At 49.1% G+C, this 25,537-nt stretch overlaps 1 protein-coding gene across 1 annotated transcript in view; it reads left to right on the top strand.

Annotated features, from left to right (window-relative positions):
* Positions 1–8,890: 8,890 nt before the first annotated feature.
* The window catches only part of LOC311143887 (unconventional myosin-X-like), a 199,038-nt gene continuing 182,391 nt past the window's right edge, over positions 8,891–25,537 (top strand). Inside the window, exon 1 of the mRNA XM_084179757.1 lies at positions 8,891–9,113. Coding sequence (XP_084035883.1) covers positions 9,093–9,113 — 21 coding nt within the window. The 5' untranslated portion in view covers positions 8,891–9,092. The remainder of the gene's footprint in view (positions 9,114–25,537) is intronic.

Below are 25,537 nucleotides of genomic sequence, written 5' to 3'. Positions count from 1 at the left end.
GGCGTAGTGGGTTACTGATGGTAGGCTTTGTTACTTTGGTCCCAGCTCTCTGCAGGTCATTCACTAGGTCCCCCCGTGTGGTTCTGGGATTTTTGCTCACCGTTCTTGTGATCATTTTGACCCCACGGGGTGAGATCTTGCGTGGAGCCCCAGATCGAGGGAGATTATCAGTGGTCTTGTATGTCTTCCATTTCCTAATAATTGCTCCCACAGTTGATTTCTTCAAACCAAGCTGCTTACCTATTGCAGATTCAGTCTTCCCAGCCTGGTGCAGGTCTACAAATTTGTTTCTGGTGTCCTTTGACAGCTCTTTGGTCTTGGCCATAGTGGAGTTTGGAGTGTGACTGTTTGAGGTTGTGGACAGGTGTCTTTTATACTGATAACAAGTTCAAACAGGTGCCATTAATACAGGTAATGAGTGGAGGACAGAGGAGCCTCTTAAAGAAGAAGTTACAGGTCTGTGAGAGCCAGAAATCTTGCTTGTTTGTAGGTGACCAAATACTTATTTTCCACCATAATTTGCAAATAAATTCATAAAAAATCCTACAAGGTGATTTTCTGGAAAAAGTTTTCTCAATTTGTCTGTCATAGTTGACGTGTACCTATGATGAAAATTACAGGCCTCTCTCATCTTTTTAAGTGGGAGAACTTGCACAATTGGTGGCTGACTAAATACTTTTTTCCCCCACTGTATGTCTACCTGATAGTTCCTATACCTCCCTGATAGTTCCTATACCTCCCTGATAGTTCCTATACCTCCCTGATAGCTCCTATACCTACCTGATAGTTCCTATACCTCCCTGATAGTTCCTATACCTCCCTGATAGTTCCTATACCTCCCTGATAGTTCCTATACCTCCCTGATAGTTCCTACACCTCCCTGATAGTTCCAATATCTACCTGATAGTTCCTATACCTCCCTGATAGTTCCTATACCTCCCTGATAGTTATTATACCACCCTGATAGTTCCTATACCTACCTGATAGTTCTTATATCTACCTGATATTTCCTATACCTCCCTGATAGTTCCTATACCAACCTGGTAGTTCCTATACCTCCCTGATAGTTCCTATACCTACCTGATAGTTCTTATACCTACCTGACAGTTCTTATACCTCCCTGATATTTCCTATACCAACCTGATAGTTCTTATACCTACCTGACAGTTCTTATACCTCCCTGATAGTTCCTATACCTACCTGATAGTTCTTATATCTACCTGATATTTCCTATACCTCCCTGATAGTTCCTATACCAACCTGGTAGTTCCTATACCTCCCTGATAGTTCCTATACCTACCTGATAGTTCTTATACCTACCTGACAGTTCTTATACCTCCCTGATATTTCCTATACCTCCCTGATAGTTCCTATACCTACCTGATAGTTCCTATACCTCCCTGATAGTTCCTATACCTCCCTGATATTTCCTATACCTCCCTGATAGTTCCTATACCAACCTGGTAGTTCCTATACCTCCCTGATAGTTCCTATACCTCCCTGATAGTTCCTATATCTACCTGATATTTCCTATACCTCCCTGATAGTTCCTATACCAACCTGGTAGTTCCTATACCTCCCTGATAGTTCCTATACCTCCCTGATATTTCCTATACCTCCCTGATAGTTCCTATACCAACCTGGTAGTTCCTATACCTCCCTGACAGTTCCTATACCTCCCTGATAGTTCCTATACCTCCCTGATAGTTCCTATACCTCCCTGATAGTTCCTATACCTCCCTGACAGTTCCTATACCTCCCTGATAGTTCCTATACCTCCCTGATAGTTCCTATATCTACCTGATATTTCCTATACCTCCCTGATAGTTCCTATACCAACCTGGTAGTTTCTATACCTCCCTGATAGTTCCTATACCTCCCTGATATTTCCTATACCTCCCTGATAGTTCCTATACCAACCTGGTAGTTCCTATACCTCCCTGATAGTTCCTATACCTACCTGATAGTTCTTCTATCTACCTGATATTTCCTATACCTCCCTGATAGTTCCTATACCTCCCTGATAGTTATTATACCACCCTGATAGTTCCTATACCTACCTGATAGTTCTTATATCTACCTGATATTTCCTATACCTCCCTGATAGTTCCTATACCAACCTGGTAGTTCCTATACCTCCCTGATAGTTCCTATACCTACCTGATAGTTCTTATACCTACCTGACAGTTCTTATACCTCCCTGATATTTCCTATACCAACCTGATAGTTCTTATACCTACCTGACAGTTCTTATACCTCCCTGATAGTTCCTATACCTACCTGATAGTTCTTATATCTACCTGATATTTCCTATACCTCCCTGATAGTTCCTATACCAACCTGGTAGTTCCTATACCTCCCTGATATTTCCTATACCTCCCTGATAGTTCCTATACCAACCTGGTAGTTCCTATACCTCCCTGATAGTTCCTATACCTCCCTGATAGTTCTTCTATCTACCTGATATTTCCTATACCTCCCTGATAGTTCCTATACCTACCTGATAGTTCTTATACCTACCTGACAGTTCTTATACCTCCCTGATATTTCCTATACCTCCCTGATAGTTCCTATACCTACCTGATAGTTCCTATACCTCCCTGATAGCTCCTATACCTACCTGATAGTTCCTATACCTCCCTGATAGTTCCTATACCTCCCTGGTAGTTCCTATACCTCCCTGATAGTTCCTATACCTCCCTGATAGTTCTTCTATCTACCTGATATTTCCTATACCTCCCTGATAGTTCTTCTATCTACCTGATATTTCCTATACCTCCCTGGCATCGGTACATCAATATTCATAAAGCGTCTCAGAGTAGCAGTGCTGATCTAGGACCAGTTTAGCCTTTTAGATCATAATGATTATGTTTATATAGACAGGGGGGACCTGATCCAGGACCAGCACTGCTACTGAATACGGGCCCAGAGCCCTGACACTGATACCTACCTGGCAACAGAACAGGTACTGTTGAAATGTAATTCCTACTCTGTCGAAATACCAGCTCAGTGCCCAAAAAAAAGAAACCAGAGAGAAATAATGAACATAATAATGTGAGATGAAAGATGATTGGCTAAAATACCCCAAATCATACCCTATCACATCCCCTCAATACCCAAATACCCCAAATCATACCCTATCAAATCCCCTCAATACCCAAATACCCCAAATCATACCCTATCAAATCCCCTCAATACCCAAATACCCCAATCCAACTCTAACATCACAGCCTACTTCTCAGACTTTGTCCATCGGATGTGAAACATTTGGGTCAAATAGGATGAGTATATGGGATGCCTTTATATTTACTTCTGATCTGGTGGCATCTGGTCTTATCAGATAAATTATACTCTGCTAAATTCAAGACAAACAGTTTAGAGAACAAGAACACAGGAAGATAAAGAGGTTGAAGTCACAGCGTAGGTCAACTCAGGTTGTCAAATGAGAAAGAAGCTTCCCTCTGACTCCATCTTGATTATTTTGTAACAGAAAAGCAGCTTATCCTACGACTTTGTGTTCTGATATAGCCAACAACATCCCCACTGCAGACACACAGGTCGACCCAGGTCGTCTTCAGCCCCACTGCAGACACACAGGTCGACCCAGGTCGTCTTCAGCCCCACTGCAGACACACAGGTCGACCCAGGTCGTCTTCAGCCCCACTGCAGACACACAGGTCGACCCAGGTCGTCTTCAGCCCCACTGCAGACACACAGGTTGACCCAGGTCGTCTTCAGCCCCACTGCAGACACACAGTTCGTCTTCATTTGTTCTTTCAAAAGGAAGACATCCTCCAATCATTATGGTCCAAATGGAGGACATTTATTCACATTGTTCACGTGGCTCATCTGGAAGTCATTCACGTCATTATTATATTTATTTTATGAGGATTTAGCTCTGTTTCTGATCCCAGGGGAAGGACAGTCAATGAGACTGACTGACATAATTATTCAGAGGATTAAAAACACTTGTCTCCCGTATCCTCTTGGATTCAGGAGGAAATGAACTCAAAGCCTTTTGGGAACCAACAGATTAAACCTGGTTAACGTGAGGATAACAGATTAAACCTGGTTAACGTGAGGATAACAGATTAAACCTGGTTAACGTGAGGATAACAGATTAAACCTGGTTAACGTGAGGATAACAGATTAAACCTGGTTAACGTGAGGATAACAGATTAAACCTGGTTAACGTGAGGATAACAGATTAAACCTGGTTAACGTGAGGATAACAGATTAAACCTGGTTAACGTGAGGATAACAGATTAAACCTGGTTAACGTGAGGATAACAGATTAAACCTGGTTAACGTGAGGATAACAGATTAAACCTGGTTAACGTGAGGATAACAGATTAAACCTGGTTAACGTGAGGATAACAGATTAAACCTGGTTAACGTGAGGATAACAGATTAAACCTGGTTAACGTGAGGATAACAGATTAAACCTGGTTAACGTGAGGATAACAGATTAAACCTGGTTACCGTGAGGATAACAGATTAAACCTGGTTAACGTGAGGATAACAGATTAAACCTGGTTAACGTGAGGATAACAGATTAAACCTGGTTAACGTGAGGATAACAGATTAAACCTGGTTAACGTGAGGATAACAGATTAAACCTGGTTAACGTGAGGATAACAGATTAAACCTGGTTAACGTGAGGATAACAGATTAAACCTGGTTAACGTGAGGATAACAGATTAAACCTGGTTAACGTGAGGATAACAGATTAAACCTGGTTAACGTGAGGATAACAGATTAAACCTGGTTACCGTGAGGATAACAGATTAAACCTGGTTAACGTGAGGATAACAGATTAAACCTGGTTAACGTGAGGATAACAGATTAAACCTGGTTAACGTGAGGATAACAGATTAAACCTGGTTAACGTGAGGATAACAGATTAAACCTGGTTAACGTGAGGATAACAGATTAAACCTGGTTAACGTGAGGATAACAGATTAAACCTGGTTAACGTGAGGATAACAGATTAAACCTGGTTAACGTGAGGATAACAGATTAAACCTGGTTAACGTGAGGATAACAGATTAAACCTGGTTACCGTGAGGATAACAGATTAAACCTGGTTAACGTGAGGATAACAGATTAAACCTGGTTAACGTGAGGATAACAGATTAAACCTGGTTAACGTGAGGATAACAGATTAAACCTGGTTAACGTGAGGATAACAGATTAAACCTGGTTAATGTGAGGATAACAGATTAAACCTGGTTAACGTGAGGATAACAGATTAAACCTGGTTAACGTGAGGATAACAGATTAAACCTGGTTAACGTGAGGATACCGTTGCAACAGAGAAAACATATGTTCTAGTGGCACATCTCTACTGATGGCTAGGCATGCTATATTGCGTCTGGTAATAACTGGATCAAAATGCTGCTGTTTAGACTTGACTGAAACTACACTAAGCCTTTTCCTGATATTCATTATTTCCCTTTAGTTTATAGTTCTTATCCAAAACGAATATCAAAACCACAAATTCTGCACTGACCACTAAGATATCATAGTTTAATCTTCCTTTGTCGTCTTCAGTACTGATTGTTCCCAGTGAACCAACCGCTGTATGTGAGCTGCAGCACCATGGTAGGACTAGGCCCACAGAGACCCAGGAGTCTGCCATGGTAGGACTGGGCCCACAGAGACCCAGGAGTCTGCCATGGTAGGACTGGGCCCACAGAGACCCAGGAGTCTGCCATGGTAGGACTAGGCCCACAGAGACCCAGGAGTCTGCCATGGTGGGACTAGGCCCACAGAGACCCAGGAGTCTGCCATGGTGGGCCTAAGACTAGGCCCACAGAGACCCAGGAGTCTGCCATGGTGGGCCTAAGACTAGGCCCACAGAGACCCAGGAGTCTGCCATGGTGGGCCTAAGACTAGGCCCACAGAGACCCAGGAGTCTGCCATGGTAGGACTAGGCCCACAGAGACCCGGGAGTCTGCCATGGTGGGACTAGGCCCACAGAGACCCAGGAGTCTGCCATGGTGGGCCTAAGACTAGGCCCACAGAGACCCAGGAGTCTGCCATGGTGGGCCTAAGACTAGGCCCACAGAGACCCAGGAGTCTGCCATGGTAGGACTGGGCCCACAGAGACCCAGGAGTCTGCCATGGTAGGACTAGGCCCACAGAGACCCAGGAGTCTGCCATGGTGGGCCTAAGACTAGGCCCACAGAGACCCAGGAGTCTGCCATGGTAGGACTAGGCCCACAGAGACCCAGGAGTCTGCCATGGTAGGACTAGGCCCACAGAGACCCAGGAGTCTGCCATGGTGGGCCTAAGACTAGGCCCACAGAGACCCAGGAGTCTGCCATGGTAGGACTAGGCCCACAGAGACCCAGGAGTCTGCCATGGTAGGACTAGGCCCACAGAGACCCAGGAGTCTGCCATGGTGGGCCTAAGACTAGGCCCACAGAGACCCAGGAGTCTGCCATGGTGGGCCTAAGACTAGGCCCACAGAGACCCAGGAGTCTGCCATGGTGGGCCTAAGACTAGGCCCACAGAGACCCAGGAGTCTGCCATGGTAGGACTAGGCCCACAGAGACCCGGGAGTCTGCCATGGTGGGACTAGGCCCACAGAGACCCAGGAGTCTGCCATGGTGGGCCTAAGACTAGGCCCACAGAGACCCAGGAGTCTGCCATGGTGGGCCTAAGACTAGGCCCACAGAGACCCAGGAGTCTGCCATGGTAGGACTAGGCCCACAGAGACCCAGGAGTCTGCCATGGTAGGACTAGGCCCACAGAGACCCAGGAGTCTGCCATGGTGGGCCTAAGACTAGGCCCACAGAGACCCAGGAGTCTGCCATGGTAGGACTAGGCCCACAGAGACCCAGGAGTCTGCCATGGTAGGACTAGGCCCACAGAGACCCAGGAGTCTGCCATGGCCTCCTGAGTGGCGCAGTGGTCTAAGGCACTGCATCGCAGTGCTAACTGTGCCACTAGAGATCCTGGTTAGAATCCAGGCTCTGTCGCAGCCGGCCGCGACCGGGAGACTCATGGGCGGCGCACAATTGGCCCAGGGTAGGGGAGGGAATGGCCGGCAGGGATGTAGCTCAGTTGATAGAGCATGGCGTTTGCAACGCCAGGGTTGTGGGTTCGATTCCCAGTATAAAAAAATATGTATTCACTAACTGTAAGTCGCTCTGGATAAGAGCGTCTGCTAAATGACTAAAATGTAAATGTAATGGTAGGACTAGGCCCACAGAGACCCAGGAGTCTGCCATGGTAGGACTAGGCCCACAGAGACCCAGGAGTCTGCCATGGTGGGCCTAAGACTAGGCCCACAGAGACCCAGGAGTCTGCCATGGTAGGACTAGGCCCACAGAGACCCAGGAGTCTGCCATGGTAGGACTAGGCCCACAGAGACCCAGGAGTCTGCCATGGTAGGACTGGGCCCACAGAGACCCAGGAGTCTGCCATGGTAGGACTAGGCCCACAGAGACCCAGGAGTCTGCCATGGTAGGACTAGGCCCACAGAGACCCAGGAGTCTGGGCCACAGAGATAGAGACATTAGTACGATGCCAGTGGATCCATACAGATTACTGAATGAATGTGCTGGAGCCTCCAGAGACTGATCTAGGTGTGGATAAGCACAGACATGATGGGGAACTTGGCCTATGCAATTTAGGCACTTAGTGATGGGGAGGCTGCAGTGAGGAACTTGGCCTATGCAATTAATCCTTAAGAGTCTATTGACGCACCGTGTGTCAGTCTAAGTAACACAATAATAAAAAATCCCCATCAAAATCCGTTAGTTTAAGCTAGAGACATCAGATTTTTTTGCACGGACTCAACCACCGTATCCACCTATGTCGCACTTTCGCATCTGCGGCCCTGACCCTGGATAACCCTGACCCTGGATAACCCTGACCCTGGATAACCCTGACCCTGGATAACCCTGACTGGATAACCCTGACCCTGGATAACCCTGACTGGATAACCTTGACCCTGGATAACCCTGACCCTGGATAACCCTGACCCTGGATAACCCTGACCCTGGATAACCCTGACCCTGGATAACCTTGACTGGATAACCCTGACCCTGGATAACCCTGACTGGATAACCTTGACCCTGGATAACCCTGACCCTGGATAACCCTGACCCTGGATAACCCTGACTGGATAACCCTGACTGGATAACCTTGACCCTGGATAACCCTGACCCTGGATAACCCTGACCCTGGATAACCCTGACCCTGGATAACCTTGACTGGATAACCCTGACCCTGGATAACCCTGACTGGATAACCTTGACCCTGGATAACCCTGACCCTGGATAACGCTGACCCTGGATAACCCTGACCCTGGATATCCCTGACCCTGGATAACCCTGACCCTGGATAACTCTGACCCTGGATAACTCTGACCCTGGATAACGCTGACCCTGGATAACCCTGACCCTGGATAACCCTGACCCTGGATATCCCTGACCCTGGATAACTCTGACCCTGGATATCCCTGACCCTGGATAACGCTGACCCTGGATAACCCTGACCCTGGATAACCCTGACCCTGGATAACCCTGACCCTGGATAACCCAACAACATATGCTTCAGCAATCAGGACCTTTTTACATGTATTTTAGTGTGATGTGATTGAAAACATAAGAACTACTACTGTATATAACTACAACCTACTAAACTACTAATACTATCAATGAAAGTGATGATAACAAATTCATCATCATCATCATCATCATCAGTGCAGTAGATACTGCTGTTACATTGTTCCAATAAGGGCGTGCTCCATGGTCCACCTCTTCAAGCTCCGCCTCCAGTGACAGAGCTCTATGTGCCTTCCTCATCCATAGGGGTTAGCGGGACGCGGCTGCGCCCTATCCCACACGGAGGGGTTTTCAATCCCGTTAACAACTGCTTTTTTACTGGGACGTTAATTGGAATTCGTGGTTTACTTGGTCTGGATTCCCGTTTTGAGAAGAAAGAGTGCAAATGGAACTTCTCTCATATTGACGTCAGCTCGCGGGTGGAAAGCATCTGGAAATACATCTTCCTCCTCCGCTACTGTGGGACCTGGAATCTAAGATTACAAGAGTTTTGTGGAGGATCATTTCTTTTAAATGGATTCTTTCTTTATAGAGGTAAGATACAAGTCTAAACAAAGTATTTTGAGGCATTGTAGCAGCTCTGAAAAGTTGTTTTATTCCAAAGTGACTGCAGGAGCCGGGAGCGTCTTTGTTACATGTTTACGAGCAGTGAGCACTTTTCATGTCGCGTAGGTTTTTGGGTGGCGGATTGTATTGTCTTTATAGCGGTCCTCTCCTGCTGCAGATGAAAAAACTAACAATAATGGGTTATTTCGCTAGTAAAGGGTGAGACGCTAGTATATGGTTTACAGTACTTTATGCAGCAGGATATGTGTTATAGCCTAGTATTAATAGCAGCCAGACACAATAGGCACGCTGAGCTCTGCTCTGGGCTGGGATAGGTCGACCGCTGAGCTCTGCTCTGGGCTGGGATAGGTCGACCGCTGAGCTCTGCTCTGGGCTGGGATAGATCGACCGCTGAGCTCTGCTCTGGGCTGGGATAGGTCGACCGCTGAGCTCTGCTCTGGGCTGGGATAGGTCGACCGCTGAGCTCTGCTCTGGGCTGGGATAGGTCGACCGCTGAGCTCTGCTCTGGGCTGGGATAGGTCGACCGCTGAGCTCTGCTCTGGGCTGGGATAGGTCGACCGCTGAGCTCTGCTCTGGGCTGGGATAGGTCGACCGCTGAGCTCTGCTCTGGGCTGGGATAGGTCGACCGCTGAGCTCTGCTCTGGGCTGGGATAGATCGACCGCTGAGGTCTGCTCTGGGCTGGGATAGGTCGACCGCTGAGCTCTGCTCTGGGCTGGGATAGCTCGACCGCAGGATGCAGCTGGACTGTCTGTCCTTGGGACTTACTACAGTTCCACATGTTACACAGTTCTAAATCTCTGTTGTTTAACGCACAAGGAGGAGCCCCCTATCTTAAGTCCAGCCCTGTTGATCTCATCAGACCATAGACCAGGCAGTCTATCCCATTGTGTATGAAGACATCACCCTTCTAATACCCTGTTACCTATGACTCGTACGGGCATAAGCCTAGCTATGTCACTAAGCATGAATGGAGACCGCCCAGCCCCACACGGGAAACACAGAGATAATGTGTCTGAAGTCTACCCTTTGAACCCTGACAAAAGCACGTGTCCTGATCTCTGTTTCCTACGCATTTCCTGCCAGGGTGTGATGTGTCATGTCTAAGTACACACTCACGACCCCTGTGATGTCTTCATGACCCCTGAACTACTAGGGCGCTATTGTTAAACTCCTCCCTTCTCACTCGTCGTCCCATTCTAACCTTCCACCCCATCCCTCTACCCCTTACCCAGCCCTTAGCATCCCCTATAACCTTCCACCCCATCCCTCCACCCCTTACCCAGCTCTTAGCGTCCCCGATAACCTTCCACCCCTTACCCAGCACTTAGCATCCCCTATAACCTTCCACCCCTTACCCAGCACTTAGCATCCCCTATAACCTTCCACCCCTTACCCAGCACTTAGCATCCCATTCTAACCTTCCACCCCATCCCTCCACCCCTTACCCAGCCCTTAGCATCCCCTATAACCTTCCACCCCATCCCTCCACCCCTTACCCAGCCCTTAGCATCCCCTATAACCTTCCACCCCATCCCTCTACCCCTTACCCAGCCCTTAGCATCCCCTATAACCTTCCACCCCATCCCTCTACCCCTTACCCAGCCCTTAGCATCCCCTATAACCTTCCACCCCATCCCTCCACCCCTTACCCAGCCCTTAGCATCCCCTATAACCTTCCACCCCATCCCTCCACCCCTTACCCAGCCCTTAGCATCCCCTATAACCTTCCACCCCATCCCTCCACCCCTTACCCAGCCCTTAGCATCCCCTATAACCTTCCACCCCATCCCTCTACCCCTTACCCAGCCCTTAGCATCCCCTATAACCTTCCACCCCATCCCTCTACCCCTTACCCAGCCCTTAGCATCCCCTATAACCTTCCACCCCATCCCTCCACCCCTTACCCAGCCCTTAGCATCCCCTATAACCTTCCACCCCATCCCTCTACCCCTTACCCAGCCCTTAGCATCCCCTATAACCTTCCACCCCATCCCTCTACCCCTTACCCAGCCCTTAGCATCCCCTATAACCTTCCACCCCATCCCTCCACCCCTTACCCAGCCCTTAGCATCCCCTATAACCTTCCACCCCATCCCTCTACCCCTTACCCAGCCCTTAGCATCCCCTATAACCTTCCACCCCATCCCTCTACCCCTTACCCAGCCCTTAGCATCCCCTATAACCTTCCACCCCATCCCTCCACCCCTTACCCAGCTCTTAGCGTCCCCTATAACCTTCCACCCCTTACCCAGCACTTAGCATCCCCTATAACCTTCCACCCCTTACCCAGCACTTAGCATCCCCTATAACCTTCCACCCCTTACCCAGCACTTAGCATCCCATTCTAACCTTCCACCCCATCCCTCCACCCCTTACCCAGCCCTTAGCATCCCCTATAACCTTCCACCCCATCCCTCCACCCCTTACCCAGCCCTTAGCATCCCCTATAATCTTCCACCCCATCCCTCTACCCCTTACCCAGCCCTTAGCATCCCCTATAACCTTCCACCCCATCCCTCTACCCCTTACCCAGCCCTTAGCATCCCCTATAACCTTCCACCCCATCCCTCCACCCCTTACCCAGCCCTTAGCATCCCCTATAACCTTCCACCCCATCCCTCCACCCCTTACCCAGCCCTTAGCATCCCCTATAACCTTCCACCCCATCCCTCCACCCCTTACCCAGCCCTTAGCATCCCCTATAACCTTCCACCCCATCCCTCTACCCCTTACCCAGCCCTTAGCATCCCCTATAACCTTCCACCCCATCCCTCTACCCCTTACCCAGCCCTTAGCATCCCCTATAACCTTCCACCCCATCCCTCCACCCCTTACCCAGCCCTTAGCATCCCCTATAACCTTCCACCCCATCCCTCTACCCCTTACCCAGCCCTTAGCATCCCCTATAACCTTCCACCCCATCCCTCTACCCCTTACCCAGCCCTTAGCATCCCCTATAACCTTCCACCCCATCCCTCCACCCCTTACCCAGCCCTTAGCATCCCCTATAACCTTCCACCCCATCCCTCTACCCCTTACCCAGCCCTTAGCATCCCCTATAACCTTCCACCCCATCCCTCCACCCCTTACCCAGCCCTTAGCATCCCCTATAACCTTCCACCCCATCCCTCCACCCCTTACCCAGCCCTTAGCATCCCCTATAACCTTCTACCCCATCCCTCTACCCCTTACCCAGCCCTTAGCATCCCCTATAACCTTCCACCCCATCCCTCTACCCCTTACCCAACCCTTAGCATCCCCTATAACCTTCCACCCCATCCCTCTACCCCTTACCCAGCACTTAGCATCCCATTCTAACCTTCCACCCCATCCCTCCACCCCTTACCCAGCCCTTAGCATCCCCTATAACCTTCCACCCCATCCCTCCACCCCTTACCCAGCCCTTAGCATCCCCTATAACCTTCCACCCCATCCCTCTACCCCTTACCCAGCCCTTAGCATCCCCTATAACCTTCCACCCCATCCCTCCACCCCTTACCCAGCCCTTAGCATCCCCTATAACCTTCCACCCCATCCCTCCACCCCTTACCCAGCCCTTAGCATCCCCTATAACCTTCTACCCCATCCCTCCACCCCTTACCCAGCCCTTAGCATCCCCTATAACCTTCCACCCCATCCCTCTACCCCTTACCCAGCCCTTAGCATCCCATTCTAACCTTCCACCCCATCCCTCTACCCCTTACCCAGCCCTTAGCATCCCCTATAACCTTCCACCCCATCCCTCTACCCCTTACCCAGCCCTTAGCATCCCCTATAACCTTCCACCCATCCCTCCACCCCTTACCCAGCCCTTAGCATCCCCTATAACCTTCCACCCCATCCCTCTACCCCTTACCCAGCCCTTAGCATCCCCTATAACCTTCCACCCCATCCCTCCACCCCTTACCCAGCCCTTAGCATCCCCTATAACCTTCCACCCCATCCCTCTACCCCTTACCCAGCCCTTAGCATCCCCTATAACCTTCCACCCCATCCCTCCACCCCTTACCCAGCCCTTAGCATCCCCTATAACCTTCCACCCCATCCCTCTACCCCTTACCCAGCCCTTAGCATCCCCTATAACCTTCCACCCCATCCCTCCACCCCTTACCCAGCCCTTAGCATCCCCTCTAACCTTCCACCCCATCCCTCTACCCCTTACCCAGCCCTTAGCATCCCCTATAACCTTCCACCCCATCCCTCCACCCCTTACCCAGCCCTTAGCATCCCATTCTAACCTTCCACCCCATCCCTCCACCCCTTACCCAGCCCTTAGCATCCCCTATAACCTTCCACCCCATCCCTCTACCCCTTACCCAGCCCTTAGCATCCCCTATAACCTTCCACCCCATCCCTCCACCCCTTACCCAGCCCTTAGCATCCCCTATAACCTTCCACCCCATCCCTCTACCCCTTACCCAGCCCTTAGCATCCCCTATAACCTTCCACCCCATCCCTCCACCCCTTACCCAGCCCTTAGCATCCCCTATAACCTTCCACCCCATCCCTCTACCCCTTACCCAGCCCTTAGCATCCCCTATAACCTTCCACCCATCCCTCTACCCCTTACCCAGGCCTTAGCATCCCCTATAACCTTCCACCCCATCCCTCTACCCCTTACCCAGCCCTTAGCATCCCCTATAACCTTCCACCCATCCCTCTACCCCTTACCCAGGCCTTAGCATCCCCTATAACCTTCCACCCCATCCCTCCACCCCTTACCCAGCCCTTAGCATCCCATTCTAAACTTCCACCCCATCCCTCCACCCCTTACCCAGCCCTTAGCATCCCCTATAACCTTCCACCCCATCCCTCTACCCCTTACCCAGCCCTTAGCATTCCCTATAACCTTCCACCCCATCCCTCTACCCCTTACCCAGCCCTTAGCATCCCCTATAACCTTCCACCCCATCCCTCTACCCCTTACCCAGCCCTTAGCATCCCCTATAACCTTCCACCCCATCCCTCCACCCCTTACCCAGCCCTTAGCATCCCCTATAACCTTCCACCCCATCCCTCCACCCCTTACCCAGCCCTTAGCATCCCCTCTAACCTTTCACCCCATCCCTCCACCCCTTACCCAGCCCTTAGCATCCCCTATAACCTTCCACCCCCTGTCCAGCCCCTGCGTGATGAAAGCACTATCAATATTCACTATACACATCAATATACACATCAATATACACTATAAACATCAATATATACATCAATATACACATCACTATATAAAATAGACATCAATATACACATCACTATATACTATATACATCAATATATACATCACTATACACAAACATATATACATCAATATACACATCACTATACACTATACACATCAATATATAGATCAATATACACATCAATATACACTATACACATCACTATACACATCAATATATACATCAATATACACTATACACATCAATATATACATCAATATACACTATACACATCAATATATACATCAATATACACTATACACATCAATATACACATCAATATACACTATACACATCAATATACACATCAGTATACACTATACACATCAATATATACACTATACACATCAATATATACATCAATATTCACTATATACATCAATAATGTTACAGGTTTTTGTTTTTCCATTTATGTTTCGAGGTTAGACGTTAACACATTAGCACGTTAGCATGTAGGGCGCACCGATCCGATTGGTGTCACCTCATTAGTCAGTCTGTGTTACACCTCTGCTGGTTGGTCGTCTGGTTTGATGGGAAGGTGTTTCACCTGTGCTGGCCCAGGTGCTATTTAACAGTGTCTGGCCCAGGTGCTATTTAACAGTGTCTGGCCCAGTGCTCCAGTTGCCTTGATAGATGGAGGGTTAACACCTTTAGTTGTCTCTCCCTATTTGATTTCTAGACTAACAATCCTTTATCTGATTTCGTTTTGCTCCACCTTTTTAGTTTGCTTTCTGTCTTTAAGTTTGGTGTGGGTTTTAATTTTGTTAGCCTCTTCTTGGTAAATGTAGTGGGTGTCATGGTGGGTGTCTTTTTAGGGCCCAGTTGTTGTTGTTAGTCAGCTTCCAGTGGACCCCCCCATGAGCGTCTTTCAGAACCCCTCCTAAAACCCCACCTGTTTAGTTTTGGTTGTTGTCAGTGACTCTTTGTTAGTTGCCCTTTCTGTTTGAGCAACATTATTTGGTTTTCTTTCTTGATGTATAATTCATCAGATACATTTTTACGTGATTCAGAGAGTAACATATACTTTGTTTTACCTGCATTAAGTACCAATTTCAGTTCAACAAAGGCTTTCTGAAAAGTAATGAAGGCAGACTGAAGCTCCGACAGACACCGTCCCAGCTGTCACCAGACCATTAGACAGGACACTACCCCAGCTGTCACCAGACCATTAGACAGGACACTACCCCAGCTGTCACCAGACCATTAGACAGGACACTACCCCAGCTGTCACCAGACCATTAGACAGGACACTACCCCAGCTGTCACCAGACCATAAGACAGGACACTACCCCAGCTGTCACCAGACCATTAGACAGGACACTACCCCAGCTGTCACCAGACCATTAGACAGGACACTACCCCAGCTGTCACCAGACCATTAGACAGGACACTACCCCAGCTGTCACCAGACCATTAGACAGGACACTACCCCTGCTGTCACCAGACCATTAGACAGGACACTACCCCAGCTGTCACCAGACCATTAGACAGGACACTACCCCAGCTGTCACCAGACCATTAGACAGGACACTACCCCAGCTGTCACCAGACCATTAGACAGGACACTACCCCAGCTGTCACCAGACCATTAGACAGGACACTACCCCAGCTGTCACCAGACCATTAGACAGGACACTACCCCAGCTGTCACCAGACCATTAGACAGGACACTACCCCAGCTGTCACCAGACCATAAGACAGGACACTACCCCAGCTGTCACCAGACCATTAGACAGGACACTACCCCAGCTGTCACCAGACCATTAGACAGGACACTACCCCAGCTGTCACCAGACCATTAGACAGGACACTACCCCAGCTGTCACCAGACCATAAGACAGGACACTACCCCAGCTGTCACCAGACCATTAGACAGGACACTACCCCAGCTGTCACCAGACCATTAGACAGGACACTACCCCAGCTGTCACCAGACCATTAGACAGGACACTACCCCAGCTGTCACCAGACCGTTAGACAGGACACTACCCCAGCTGTCACCAGACCATAAGACAGGGTAGTGTACTGGTACTGGTTTGATTAATATAAGCAATTTGAAATGATTTATACTTTTACTTTTGATACTTAAGTATATTTTTGCAATTACATCTACTTTTGATACTTAAGTATATTTAAGTCCGTTTAGCAGCGGGACAAGACTCTGTGAAGGTGACGTTCGGTCATGAAATGCGTTTTGATATAAACAGGCAGAAGAAGCTTTTAGATCTGCGGTTACAAAATGCAGCAAGATAGACTGGGTTAGGGTTAGACTGGGTTAGACTGGGTTAGGGTTAGACTGGGTTAGACTGGGTTAGAGTTAGACTGGGTTAGGGTTAGACTGGGTTAGACTGGGTTAGGGTTAGACTGGGTTAGGGTTAGACTGGGTTAGGGTTAGACTGGGTTAGACTGTGTTAGGGTTAGACTGGGTTAGAGTTAGACTGGGTTAGGGTTAGCCTGGGTTAGAGTTAGACTGGGTTAGGGTTAGACTGGGTTAGAGTTAGACTGGGTTAGGGTTAGACTGGGTTAGACTGGGTTAGGGTTAGACTGGGTTAGACTGGGTTAGAGTTAGACTGGGTTAGGGTTAGACTGGGTTAGACTGGGTTAGGGTTAGACTGGGTTAGACTGGGTTAGAGTTAGACTGGGTTAGGGTTAGACTGGGTTAGGGTTAGACTGGGTTAGGGTTAGACTGGGTTAGGGTTAGACTGGGTTAGGGTTAGCCTGGGTTAGAGTTAGACTGGGTTAGGGTTAGACTGGGTTAGAGTTAGACTGGGTTAGAGTTAGACTGGGTTAGGGTTAGACTGGTTTAGAGTTAGACATACAGACAGACAGAGGGACAGACAGAGGGACGGACGGACAGAGGGACGGACGGACAGGCAGACAGACAGAGGGACAGACGGACAGACGGACAGACGGACAGACGGACAGACGGACAGACGGACAGACAGAGGGACAGACAGACAGAGGGACAGACAGACAGACAGACAGACAGAGGGACGGACGGACAGAGGGACGTACGGACAGACGGACATACGGACGGACGGACGGACGGACTGAGGGAGGTCTGGGTATTTCTCCCACAGTGTGTGTTATTGGTCCTTTAGTCCTGGATGCTGTAAAAAGCTGTAGCACACAGCAGGGCAAAGAGTCTTAGAAGGGAGTCCTGGGACTGACAGGCAGTATGAGATATGATCAGAGGTCAGGGGTCAGGTAATAGGAGCTCCGCTCAACACAACACACAGCACTGGCCCAGGTCCAGATGTGGAGGACACATTCACACAGAGAGAGAACTCCCTAACCCTGGGTCCCAACTATTGAGCTGCATTCCTGTAATATCTCGGATGTTCTGCCCTGGAGAGAGAGGAGGAGGGAGGGAGGGAGGAGCACCAGCACCCAATCAGATATAACCTCCACTGGAGGGAGGGAGGAGCACCAGCTACAGTACCCAATCAGATATAACCTCCACTGGAGGGAGGGAGGAGCACCAGCTACAGTACCCAATCAGATATAACCTCCACTGGAGGGAGGGAGGAGCACCAGCTACAGTACCCAATCAGATATAACCTCCACTTATGCCCTGGTTTATGTCATCTTTCTGTCAACTATGAAGAGATCTGACTTCCTGCTGTACTGACTTCCTGTTCCATGGCTTAGAGAAGAGTAACATCACTTTATTCATCAATTGTACACAACTGAAATGTGATTTGTGCTTTATCCCCTCTGAAAGACACCTAGTGTACATACTGTAGACAGGTTGGAGCAGGGGACTGACATACTATGTTGTTGAGAGGGGTTACGTGCCTTGCTCAAGGGCACAACGGCAGGCAATGACGTCTAGGATTTGATACCAGCAATCCTCCGGTTGCCACCTCACTTCCCAACAGATTTTTTCCCGTCAGACTCGGGATTCAAACTGGCTACCCTGCGGTTGCTGGTTGGCCTCTCTAACCGATAGGCTACTTGCTCCTCTCAGGCTCAGCAGCGTCGTTTAGTCACAACATCACTTATGAACTCTTGGAATTGTTAAGACTTAAGTACATTATTTGTTATGTTAATTTTGGGCTCATAAATTAAACTGAGTGTCTCTCTGGCAATAGGGATAATTAGCTGATGACAGCACGGCGACATCCCCTCCCCATGAAGGGTTACATAGTCACAGCGACATCCCCTCCCCATGAAGGGTTACATAGTCACAGCGACATCCCCTCCCCATGAAGGGTTACATAGTCACAGCGACATCCCCTCCCCATGAAGGGTTACATAGTCACAGCGACATCCCCTCCCCATGAAGGGTTACATAGTCACAGCGACATCCCCTCCCCATGAAGGGTTACATAGTCACAGCGACATCCCCTCCCCATGAAGGGTTACATAGTCACAGCGACATCCCCTCCCCATGAAGGGTTACATAGTCACAGCGACATCCCCTCCCCATGAAGGGTTACATAGTCACAGCGACATCCCCTCCCCATGAAGGGTTACATAGTCACGGCGACATCCCCTCCCCATGAAGGGTTTCCTCCCCATCACACATACGGTACATAGTCTGTGGTCCATGGAGACCATATGTTCCACTGTAAGACTGATGAACCCTTTTATCTCCTAAACGTCCTCTCTGGCCCTGTAGTGACGATCCTATCCTCTCTGATCCTGTAGTGACGATCCTATCCTCTCTGACCCTGTAGTGACGATCCTATCCTCTCTGACCCTGTAGTGACGATCCTATCCTCTCTGATCCTGTAGTGACGATCCTATCCTCTCTGGTCCTGTAGTGACGATCCTATCCTCTCTGACCCTGTAGTGACGATCCTATCCTCTCTGACCCTGTAGTGACGATCCTATCCTCTCTGATCCTGTAGTGACGATCCTATCCTCTCTGACCCTGTAGTGATGATCCTAAATCTTTAATCAGGTATAAAAATGATTAAAACTCTGAGATTGGCCAGATAATCTGTCACATTCAGCAATTGTTGACTAACACTCCAAATAGAGATACTATCTGTCATAAAAACAGCTCAGAGATATTATTGACTAATGACACTAACTCCCAGTCCTGATCTGAATTTGTATGGAGCTAGTAGTAGTGTTTCAATGGCACCCTATCTGTCTCTGTCAGGTCTCTTTCTATAGAGATATTATTATCAGGTCTTTGTAGCTCAATTGGTAGAGCACGGCGCTTGTAACGCCAGGGTAGTGGGTTCGATCCCCGGGACCACCCATACGCAAAAATTTATGCACACATGACTGACTGTAAGTCGCTTTGGATAAAAGCGTCTGCTAAATGGCATATTATTATTATTATTATTATTATTATTATTATTTCTATAGAGATATTATTATCATATCGAGGGAAAGATGAACAGAGAAAAGTACAGAGAGATCCTTGATGAAAGACTGCTCCGGAGCGCTCATGACCTCAGACTGGGGCGAAGGTTCACCTTCCAACAGGACAACGACCCTAAGCACACAGCCAAGACAACGCAGGAGTGGCTTTGGGACAAGTCTCTGAATGTCCTTGAGTGGCCCAGCCAGAGCCCGGACTTGAACCCGATCGAACATCTCTGGAGAGACCAGAAAATAGCTTTGCAGCGACGCTCCCCATCCAACCTGACAGAGCTTGAGAGGATCTGCAGAGAAGAATGGGAGAAACTCCCCAAATACAGGTGTGCCAAGCTTGTAGCGTCATACCCAAGAAGACTCAAGGCTGTAATCGCTGCCAAAGGTGCTTCAACTAAGAACTGATTAAAGGGTCTGAATACTTATGTAAATGTTTTTTTTGTTTTGTTTGCAAAACTTTCTAAAAACCTGTTTTCGCTTTGTCATTACGGGGTATTGTGTGTAGATTGATGAAGAAAAACAAACAATTTCATCCATTTTAGAATAAGGCTGTAACGTAACAAAATGTGGAAAAAGTCAAGGGGTCTGAATACTTTCTGAATGACCTGTAAATCAAGAGAAACATTCGGTCTTCCTCTCCTTCTCTCTGTCTTCCCTTCTCTCTGTCTTCCCTTCTCTCTGTCGTCTCTCCTTCTCTCTGTCTCCTCTCCTTCTCTCTGTCTTCCTCTCCTTCTCTCTGTCTTCCTCTCCTTCTCTCTGTCTTCCTCTCCTTCTCTCTGTCTCCTCTCCTTCTCTCTGTCTTCTCTGCCTTCCTCTCCTTCTCTATGTCTTCCTCTCCTTCTCTCTGTCTTCCTCTCCTTCTCTCTGTCTCCTCTCCTTCTCTCTGTCTTCCTCTCCTTCTCTCTGTCTTCCTCTCCTTCTCTCTGTCTTCCTCTCCTTCTCTCTGTCTTCCTCTCCTTCTCTCTGTCTTCCTCTCCTTCTCTCTGTCTCCTCTCCTTCTCTCTGTCTTCTCTCCTTCTCTCTGTCTTCCTCTCCTTCTCTCTGTCTTCCTCTCCTTCTCTCTGTCTTCTCTGTCTTCCTCTCCTTCTCTCTGGCTCCTCTCCTTCTCTCTGTCTTCCTCTCCTTCTCTGTCTTCCTCTCCTTCTCTCTGTCTTCCTCTCCTTCTCTCTGTCTTCTATCCTTCTCTCTGTCTCCTCTCCCTCTCTCTGTCTCCTCTCTGTCTTCTCTGTCTCCTCTCCTTCTCTCTGTCTCCTCTCCTTCTCTCTGTCTCCTCTCCTTCTCTCTGTCTCCTCTCCTTCTCTCTGTCTTCCTCTCCTTCTCTCTGTCTTCCTCTCCTTCTCTCTGTCTCCTCTCCTTCTCTCTGTCTTCTCTCCTTCTCTCTGTCTCCTCCTTCTCTCTGTCTCCTCTCCTTCTCTCTGTCTCCTCTCCTTCTCTCTGTCTCCTCTCCTTCTCTCTGTCTCCTCTCCTTCTCTCTGTCTCCTCTCCTTCTCTCTGTCTCCTCTCCTTCTCTCTCTCCTCTCCTTCTCTCTGTCTCCTCTCCTCTGTCTTCTCTCCTTCTCTCTGTCTTCCTCTCCTTCTCTCTGTCTTCTCACCTCTGTCTTCTCTCCTTCTCTCTGTCTCCTCTCCTTCTCTCTGTCTTCCTCTCCTTCTCTCTGTCTCCTCCTTCTCTCTGCCTTCCTATCCTTCTCTCTGCCTTCCTATCCTTCTCTCTGTCTCCTCTCCTTCTCTCTGTCTTCCTCTCCTTCTCTCTGTCTTCCTCTCCTTCTCTCTGTCTTCCTTTCCTTCTCTCTGTCTTCCTCTCCTTCTCTCTGTCTTCCTCTCCTTCTCTCTGTCTTCCTCTCCTTCTCTCTGTCTTCCCTTCTCTCTGTCGTCTCTCCTTCTCTATGTCTTCCTCTCCTTCTCTCTGACTCCTCTCCTTCTCTATGTCTTCCTCTCCTTCTCTCTGCCTTCCTATCCTTCTCTCTGTCTTCCTCTCCTTCTCTCTGTCTCCTCTCCTTCTCTCTGTCTTCCTCTCCTTCTCTCTGTCTTCCTCTCCTTCTCTCTGTCTTCCTCTCCTTCTCTCTGTCTCCTCTCCTTCTCTCTGTCTTCCTCTCCTTCTCTCTGTCTTCCTCTCCTTCTCTCTGTCTTCCTCTCCTTCTCTCTGTCTCCTCTCCTTCTCTCTGTCTCATCTCCTTCTCTCTGTCTTTCTCTCCTTCTCTCTGTCTTCCTCTCCTTCTCTCTGTCTTCTCTGTCTTCCTCTCCTTCTCTCTGTCTCCTCTCCTTCTCTCTGTCTTCCTCTCCTTCTCTGTCTTCCTCTCCTTCTCTCTGTCTTCCTCTCCTTCTCTCTGTCTTCTATCCTTCTCTCTGTCTCCTCTCCCTCTCTCTGTCTCCTCTCTGTCTTCTCTGTCTCCTCTCCTTCTCTCTGTCTCCTCTCCTTCTCTCTGTCTCCTCTCCTTCTCTCTGTCTCCTCTCCTTCTCTCTGTCTTCCTCTCCTTCTCTCTGTCTTCCTCTCCTTCTCTGTCTCCTCTCCTTCTCTCTGTCTTCTCTCCTTCTCTCTGTCTTCTCTCCTTCTCTCTGTCTCCTCCTTCTCTCTGTCTCCTCTCCTTCTCTCTGTCTCCTCTCCTTCTCTCTGTCTCCTCTCCTTCTCTCTGTCTCCTCTCCTTCTCTCTGGCTCCTCTCCTTCTCTCTGTCTCCTCTCCTTCTCTCTCTCCTCTCCTTCTCTCTTTCTCCTCTCCTCTGTCTTCTCTCCTTCTCTCTGTCTTCCTCTCCTTCTCTCTGTCTTCTCACCTCTGTCTTCTCTCCTTCTCTCTGTCTCCTCTCCTTCTCTCTGTCTTCCTCTCCTTCTCTCTGTCTCCTCCTTCTCTCTGCCTTCCTATCCTTCTCTCTGCCTTCCTATCCTTCTCTCTGTCTCCGCTCCTTCTCTCTGTCTTCCTCTCCTTCTCTCTGTCTTCCTCTCCTTCTCTCTGTCTTCCTCTCCTTCTCTCTGTCTTCCTTTCCTTCTCTCTGTCTTCCTCTCCTTCTCTCTGTCTTCCTCTCCTTCTCTCTGTCTCCTCTCCTTCTCTCTGTCTCCTCTCCTTCTCTCTGTCTTCCTCTCCTTCTCTCTGTCTTCCTCTCCTTCTCTCTGTCTTCTCTCCTTTTCTCTGTCTTCTCTCCTCTGTCTTCCTCTCCTTCTCTCTGTCTTCTCTGTCTCCTCTCCTTCTCTCTGTCTTTCTCTCCTTCTCTCTGTCTTCCGCTCCTTCTCTCTGTCTTCCTCTCCTTCTCTCTGTCTCCTCTCCTTCTCTCTGTCTCCTCTCCTTCTCTCTGTCTCCTCTCCTTCTCTCTGTCTCCTCTCCTTCTCTCTCTCCTCTCCTTCTCTCTGTCTCTTCTCCTCTGTCTTCTCTCCTTCTCTCTGTCTTCCTCTCCTTCTCTCTGTCTTCTCACCTCTGTCTTCTCTCCTTCTCTCTGTCTCCTCTCCTTCTCTCTGTCTTCCTCTCCTTCTCTCTGTCTCCTCCTTCTCTCTGCCTTCCTATCCTTCTCTCTGCCTTCCTATCCTTCTCTCTGTCTCCTCTCCTTCTCTCTGTCTCCCTCTCCTTCTCTCTGTCTCCTTCTCTCTGTCTCCTCTCCTTCTCTCTGTCTTCTCTCCTTCTCTCTGTCTTCTCTCCTCTCAGTCTTCCTCTCCTTCTCTTTGTCTTCTTCTCCTCTCCTTCTCTCTGTCTCCTCTCCTTCTCTCTGTCTTCCTCTCCGTCTTCCTCTCCTTCTCTCTGTCTTCCTCTCCTTCTCTCTGTCTTCCTCTCCTTCTCTATGTCTTCCTCTCCTTCTCTCTGTCTCCTCTCCTTCTCTCTGTCTCCCCCTCCTTCTCTCTGTCTCCTCTCCTTCTCTCTGTCTTCTCTCCTTCTCTCTGTCTTCCTCTCCTTTTCTCTGTCTTCCTCTCCTTCTCTCTGTCTTAATTTCCTTCTCTCTTTCTCCTCTCCTTCTCTCTGTCTCCCTCTCCTTCTCTCTGTCTTCTCTCCTTCTCTCTGTCTTCTCTCCTTTTCTCTGACTTCTCTTCTCTCAGTCTTCCTCTCCTTCTCTCTGTCTTCTCTGTCTCCTCTCCTTCTCTCTGTCTCCTCTCCTTCTCTCTGTCTCCTCTCCTTCTCTCTGTCTCCTCTCCTTCTCTCTGTCTCCTCTCCTTCTCTCTGGCTCCTCTCCTTCTCTGTCTTCTCTCCTTCTCTGTCTCCTCTCCTTCTCTCTGTCTCCTCTCCTTCTCTCTGTCTTCCTCTCCTTCTCTGTCTTCTCTCCTTCTCTCTCTCTTGCTCTCCTTCACCCTGTCTTGCTCTCCTTCTCTCTGTCTCCTCTCCTTCTCTCTGTCTCCTCTCCTTCTCTCTGTCTCCTCTCCTTCTCTCTGTCTCCTCTCCGTCTCCTCTCCTTCTCTCTGCCTTCCTATCCTTCTCTCTGCCTTCCTATCCTTCTCTCTGTCTCCTCTCCTTCTCTCTGTCTCCTCTCCTTCTCTCTGTCTCCTATCCTTCTCTCTGTCTCCTCTCCTTCTCTCTGTCTCCTCTCCTTCTCTCTGCCTTCCTATCCTTCTCTCTGCCTTCCTATCCTTCTCTCTGCCTTCCTATCCTTCTCCCTGTCTTCCTCTCCTTCTCTCTGTCTCCTATCCTTCTCTCTGCCTTCCTATCCTTCTCTCTGCCTTCCTATCCTTCTCTCTGCCTTCCTATCCTTCTCTCTGCCTTCATATCCTTCTCTCTGTCTTCTCTCATTCTCTCTATCTTCATCTCCTTCTCTCTGTCTTCTCTCTGTCATCCTTTCCTTCTCTGTCTTCCTCTCATTCTCCCTGTCTCCACCTCTTCCCCCTCCTCCACCTCTCCCTCTTGGACTGGGGATGCCCTCCCATCATGGGACACTATTCCACTCTTCTCATTTCTTATCAGCTGCTTCCTCCACCATTCATTCATAGCTCCTCTCCCCTTTCTTCTCTCCCCTCCCCTTTCCTCTCCCCTCTCCTCTTCTCTCCTCTCACTGAAGGTCAGGGATGTTCATTTGATCCCTTTATCAGACACATCTCTCTCTCTCTCTCTCAGGGCAGGAGCAGTGAAATGGGCCTTCATTAGTTATAGTTAATGTGGTGGTTTTCCAAAACAAAGAGATGAGGAAAGAAAGGTGGAGTTGTGATGGGAGATGGACAGACAGACAGACAGCAGTCTCAGTCTCTGTACACAGCATCCATGCCGCTGATGCACAATGTTCAGAGACAGTACACACATAAGGGTGAAGCTGTAATCACTGTAGGCTCTGGCCTGTTACCTATTCTATCCATCCTCTTCCTCCTCTCCATCCCTCCTCCTCTCCCTCCTCACTCTCCTCTCCCTTCATCCATCCATCCTCTCCTTCCTCTCCCTTCATCCATCCATCCTCTCCTTCCTCTCTCTTCATCCATCCAATCATCCATCCATCCCTCCTCTCTCTTCATCCATCCATCCCTCCTCACCCACCTCTCCATCCATCCAATCATCCATCCATCCCTCCTCACCCACCTCTCCATCCATCCAATCATCCATCCATCCATCCCTCCTCACCCACCTCTCCATCCATCCAATCATCCATCCATCCCTCCTCACCCACCTCTCCATCCATCCAATCATCCATCCATCCCTCCTCACCCACCTCTCCATCCATCCAATCATCCATCCATCCCTCCTCACCCACCTCTCCATCCATCCAATCATCCCTCCATCCATCCTCTCCCTCCTCTCTCTTCATCCATCCATCCATCCATCCATCCCTCCTCACCCACCTCTCCATCCATCCATCCATCCATCCATCCATCCATCCATCCATCCATCCAAATATCCCTCCTCTCTCTTCATCCATCCAATCATCCATCCTCTCCCTCCTCTCTC

This window comes from Coregonus lavaretus (genome assembly GCF_964263955.1).
Source record: "Coregonus lavaretus genome assembly, chromosome: 16".
Taxonomy (NCBI): domain Eukaryota; kingdom Metazoa; phylum Chordata; class Actinopteri; order Salmoniformes; family Salmonidae; genus Coregonus; species Coregonus lavaretus.
Note: the sequence above shows the minus strand (reverse complement) of the source record. Positions and strands in the feature narration are given on the sequence as shown.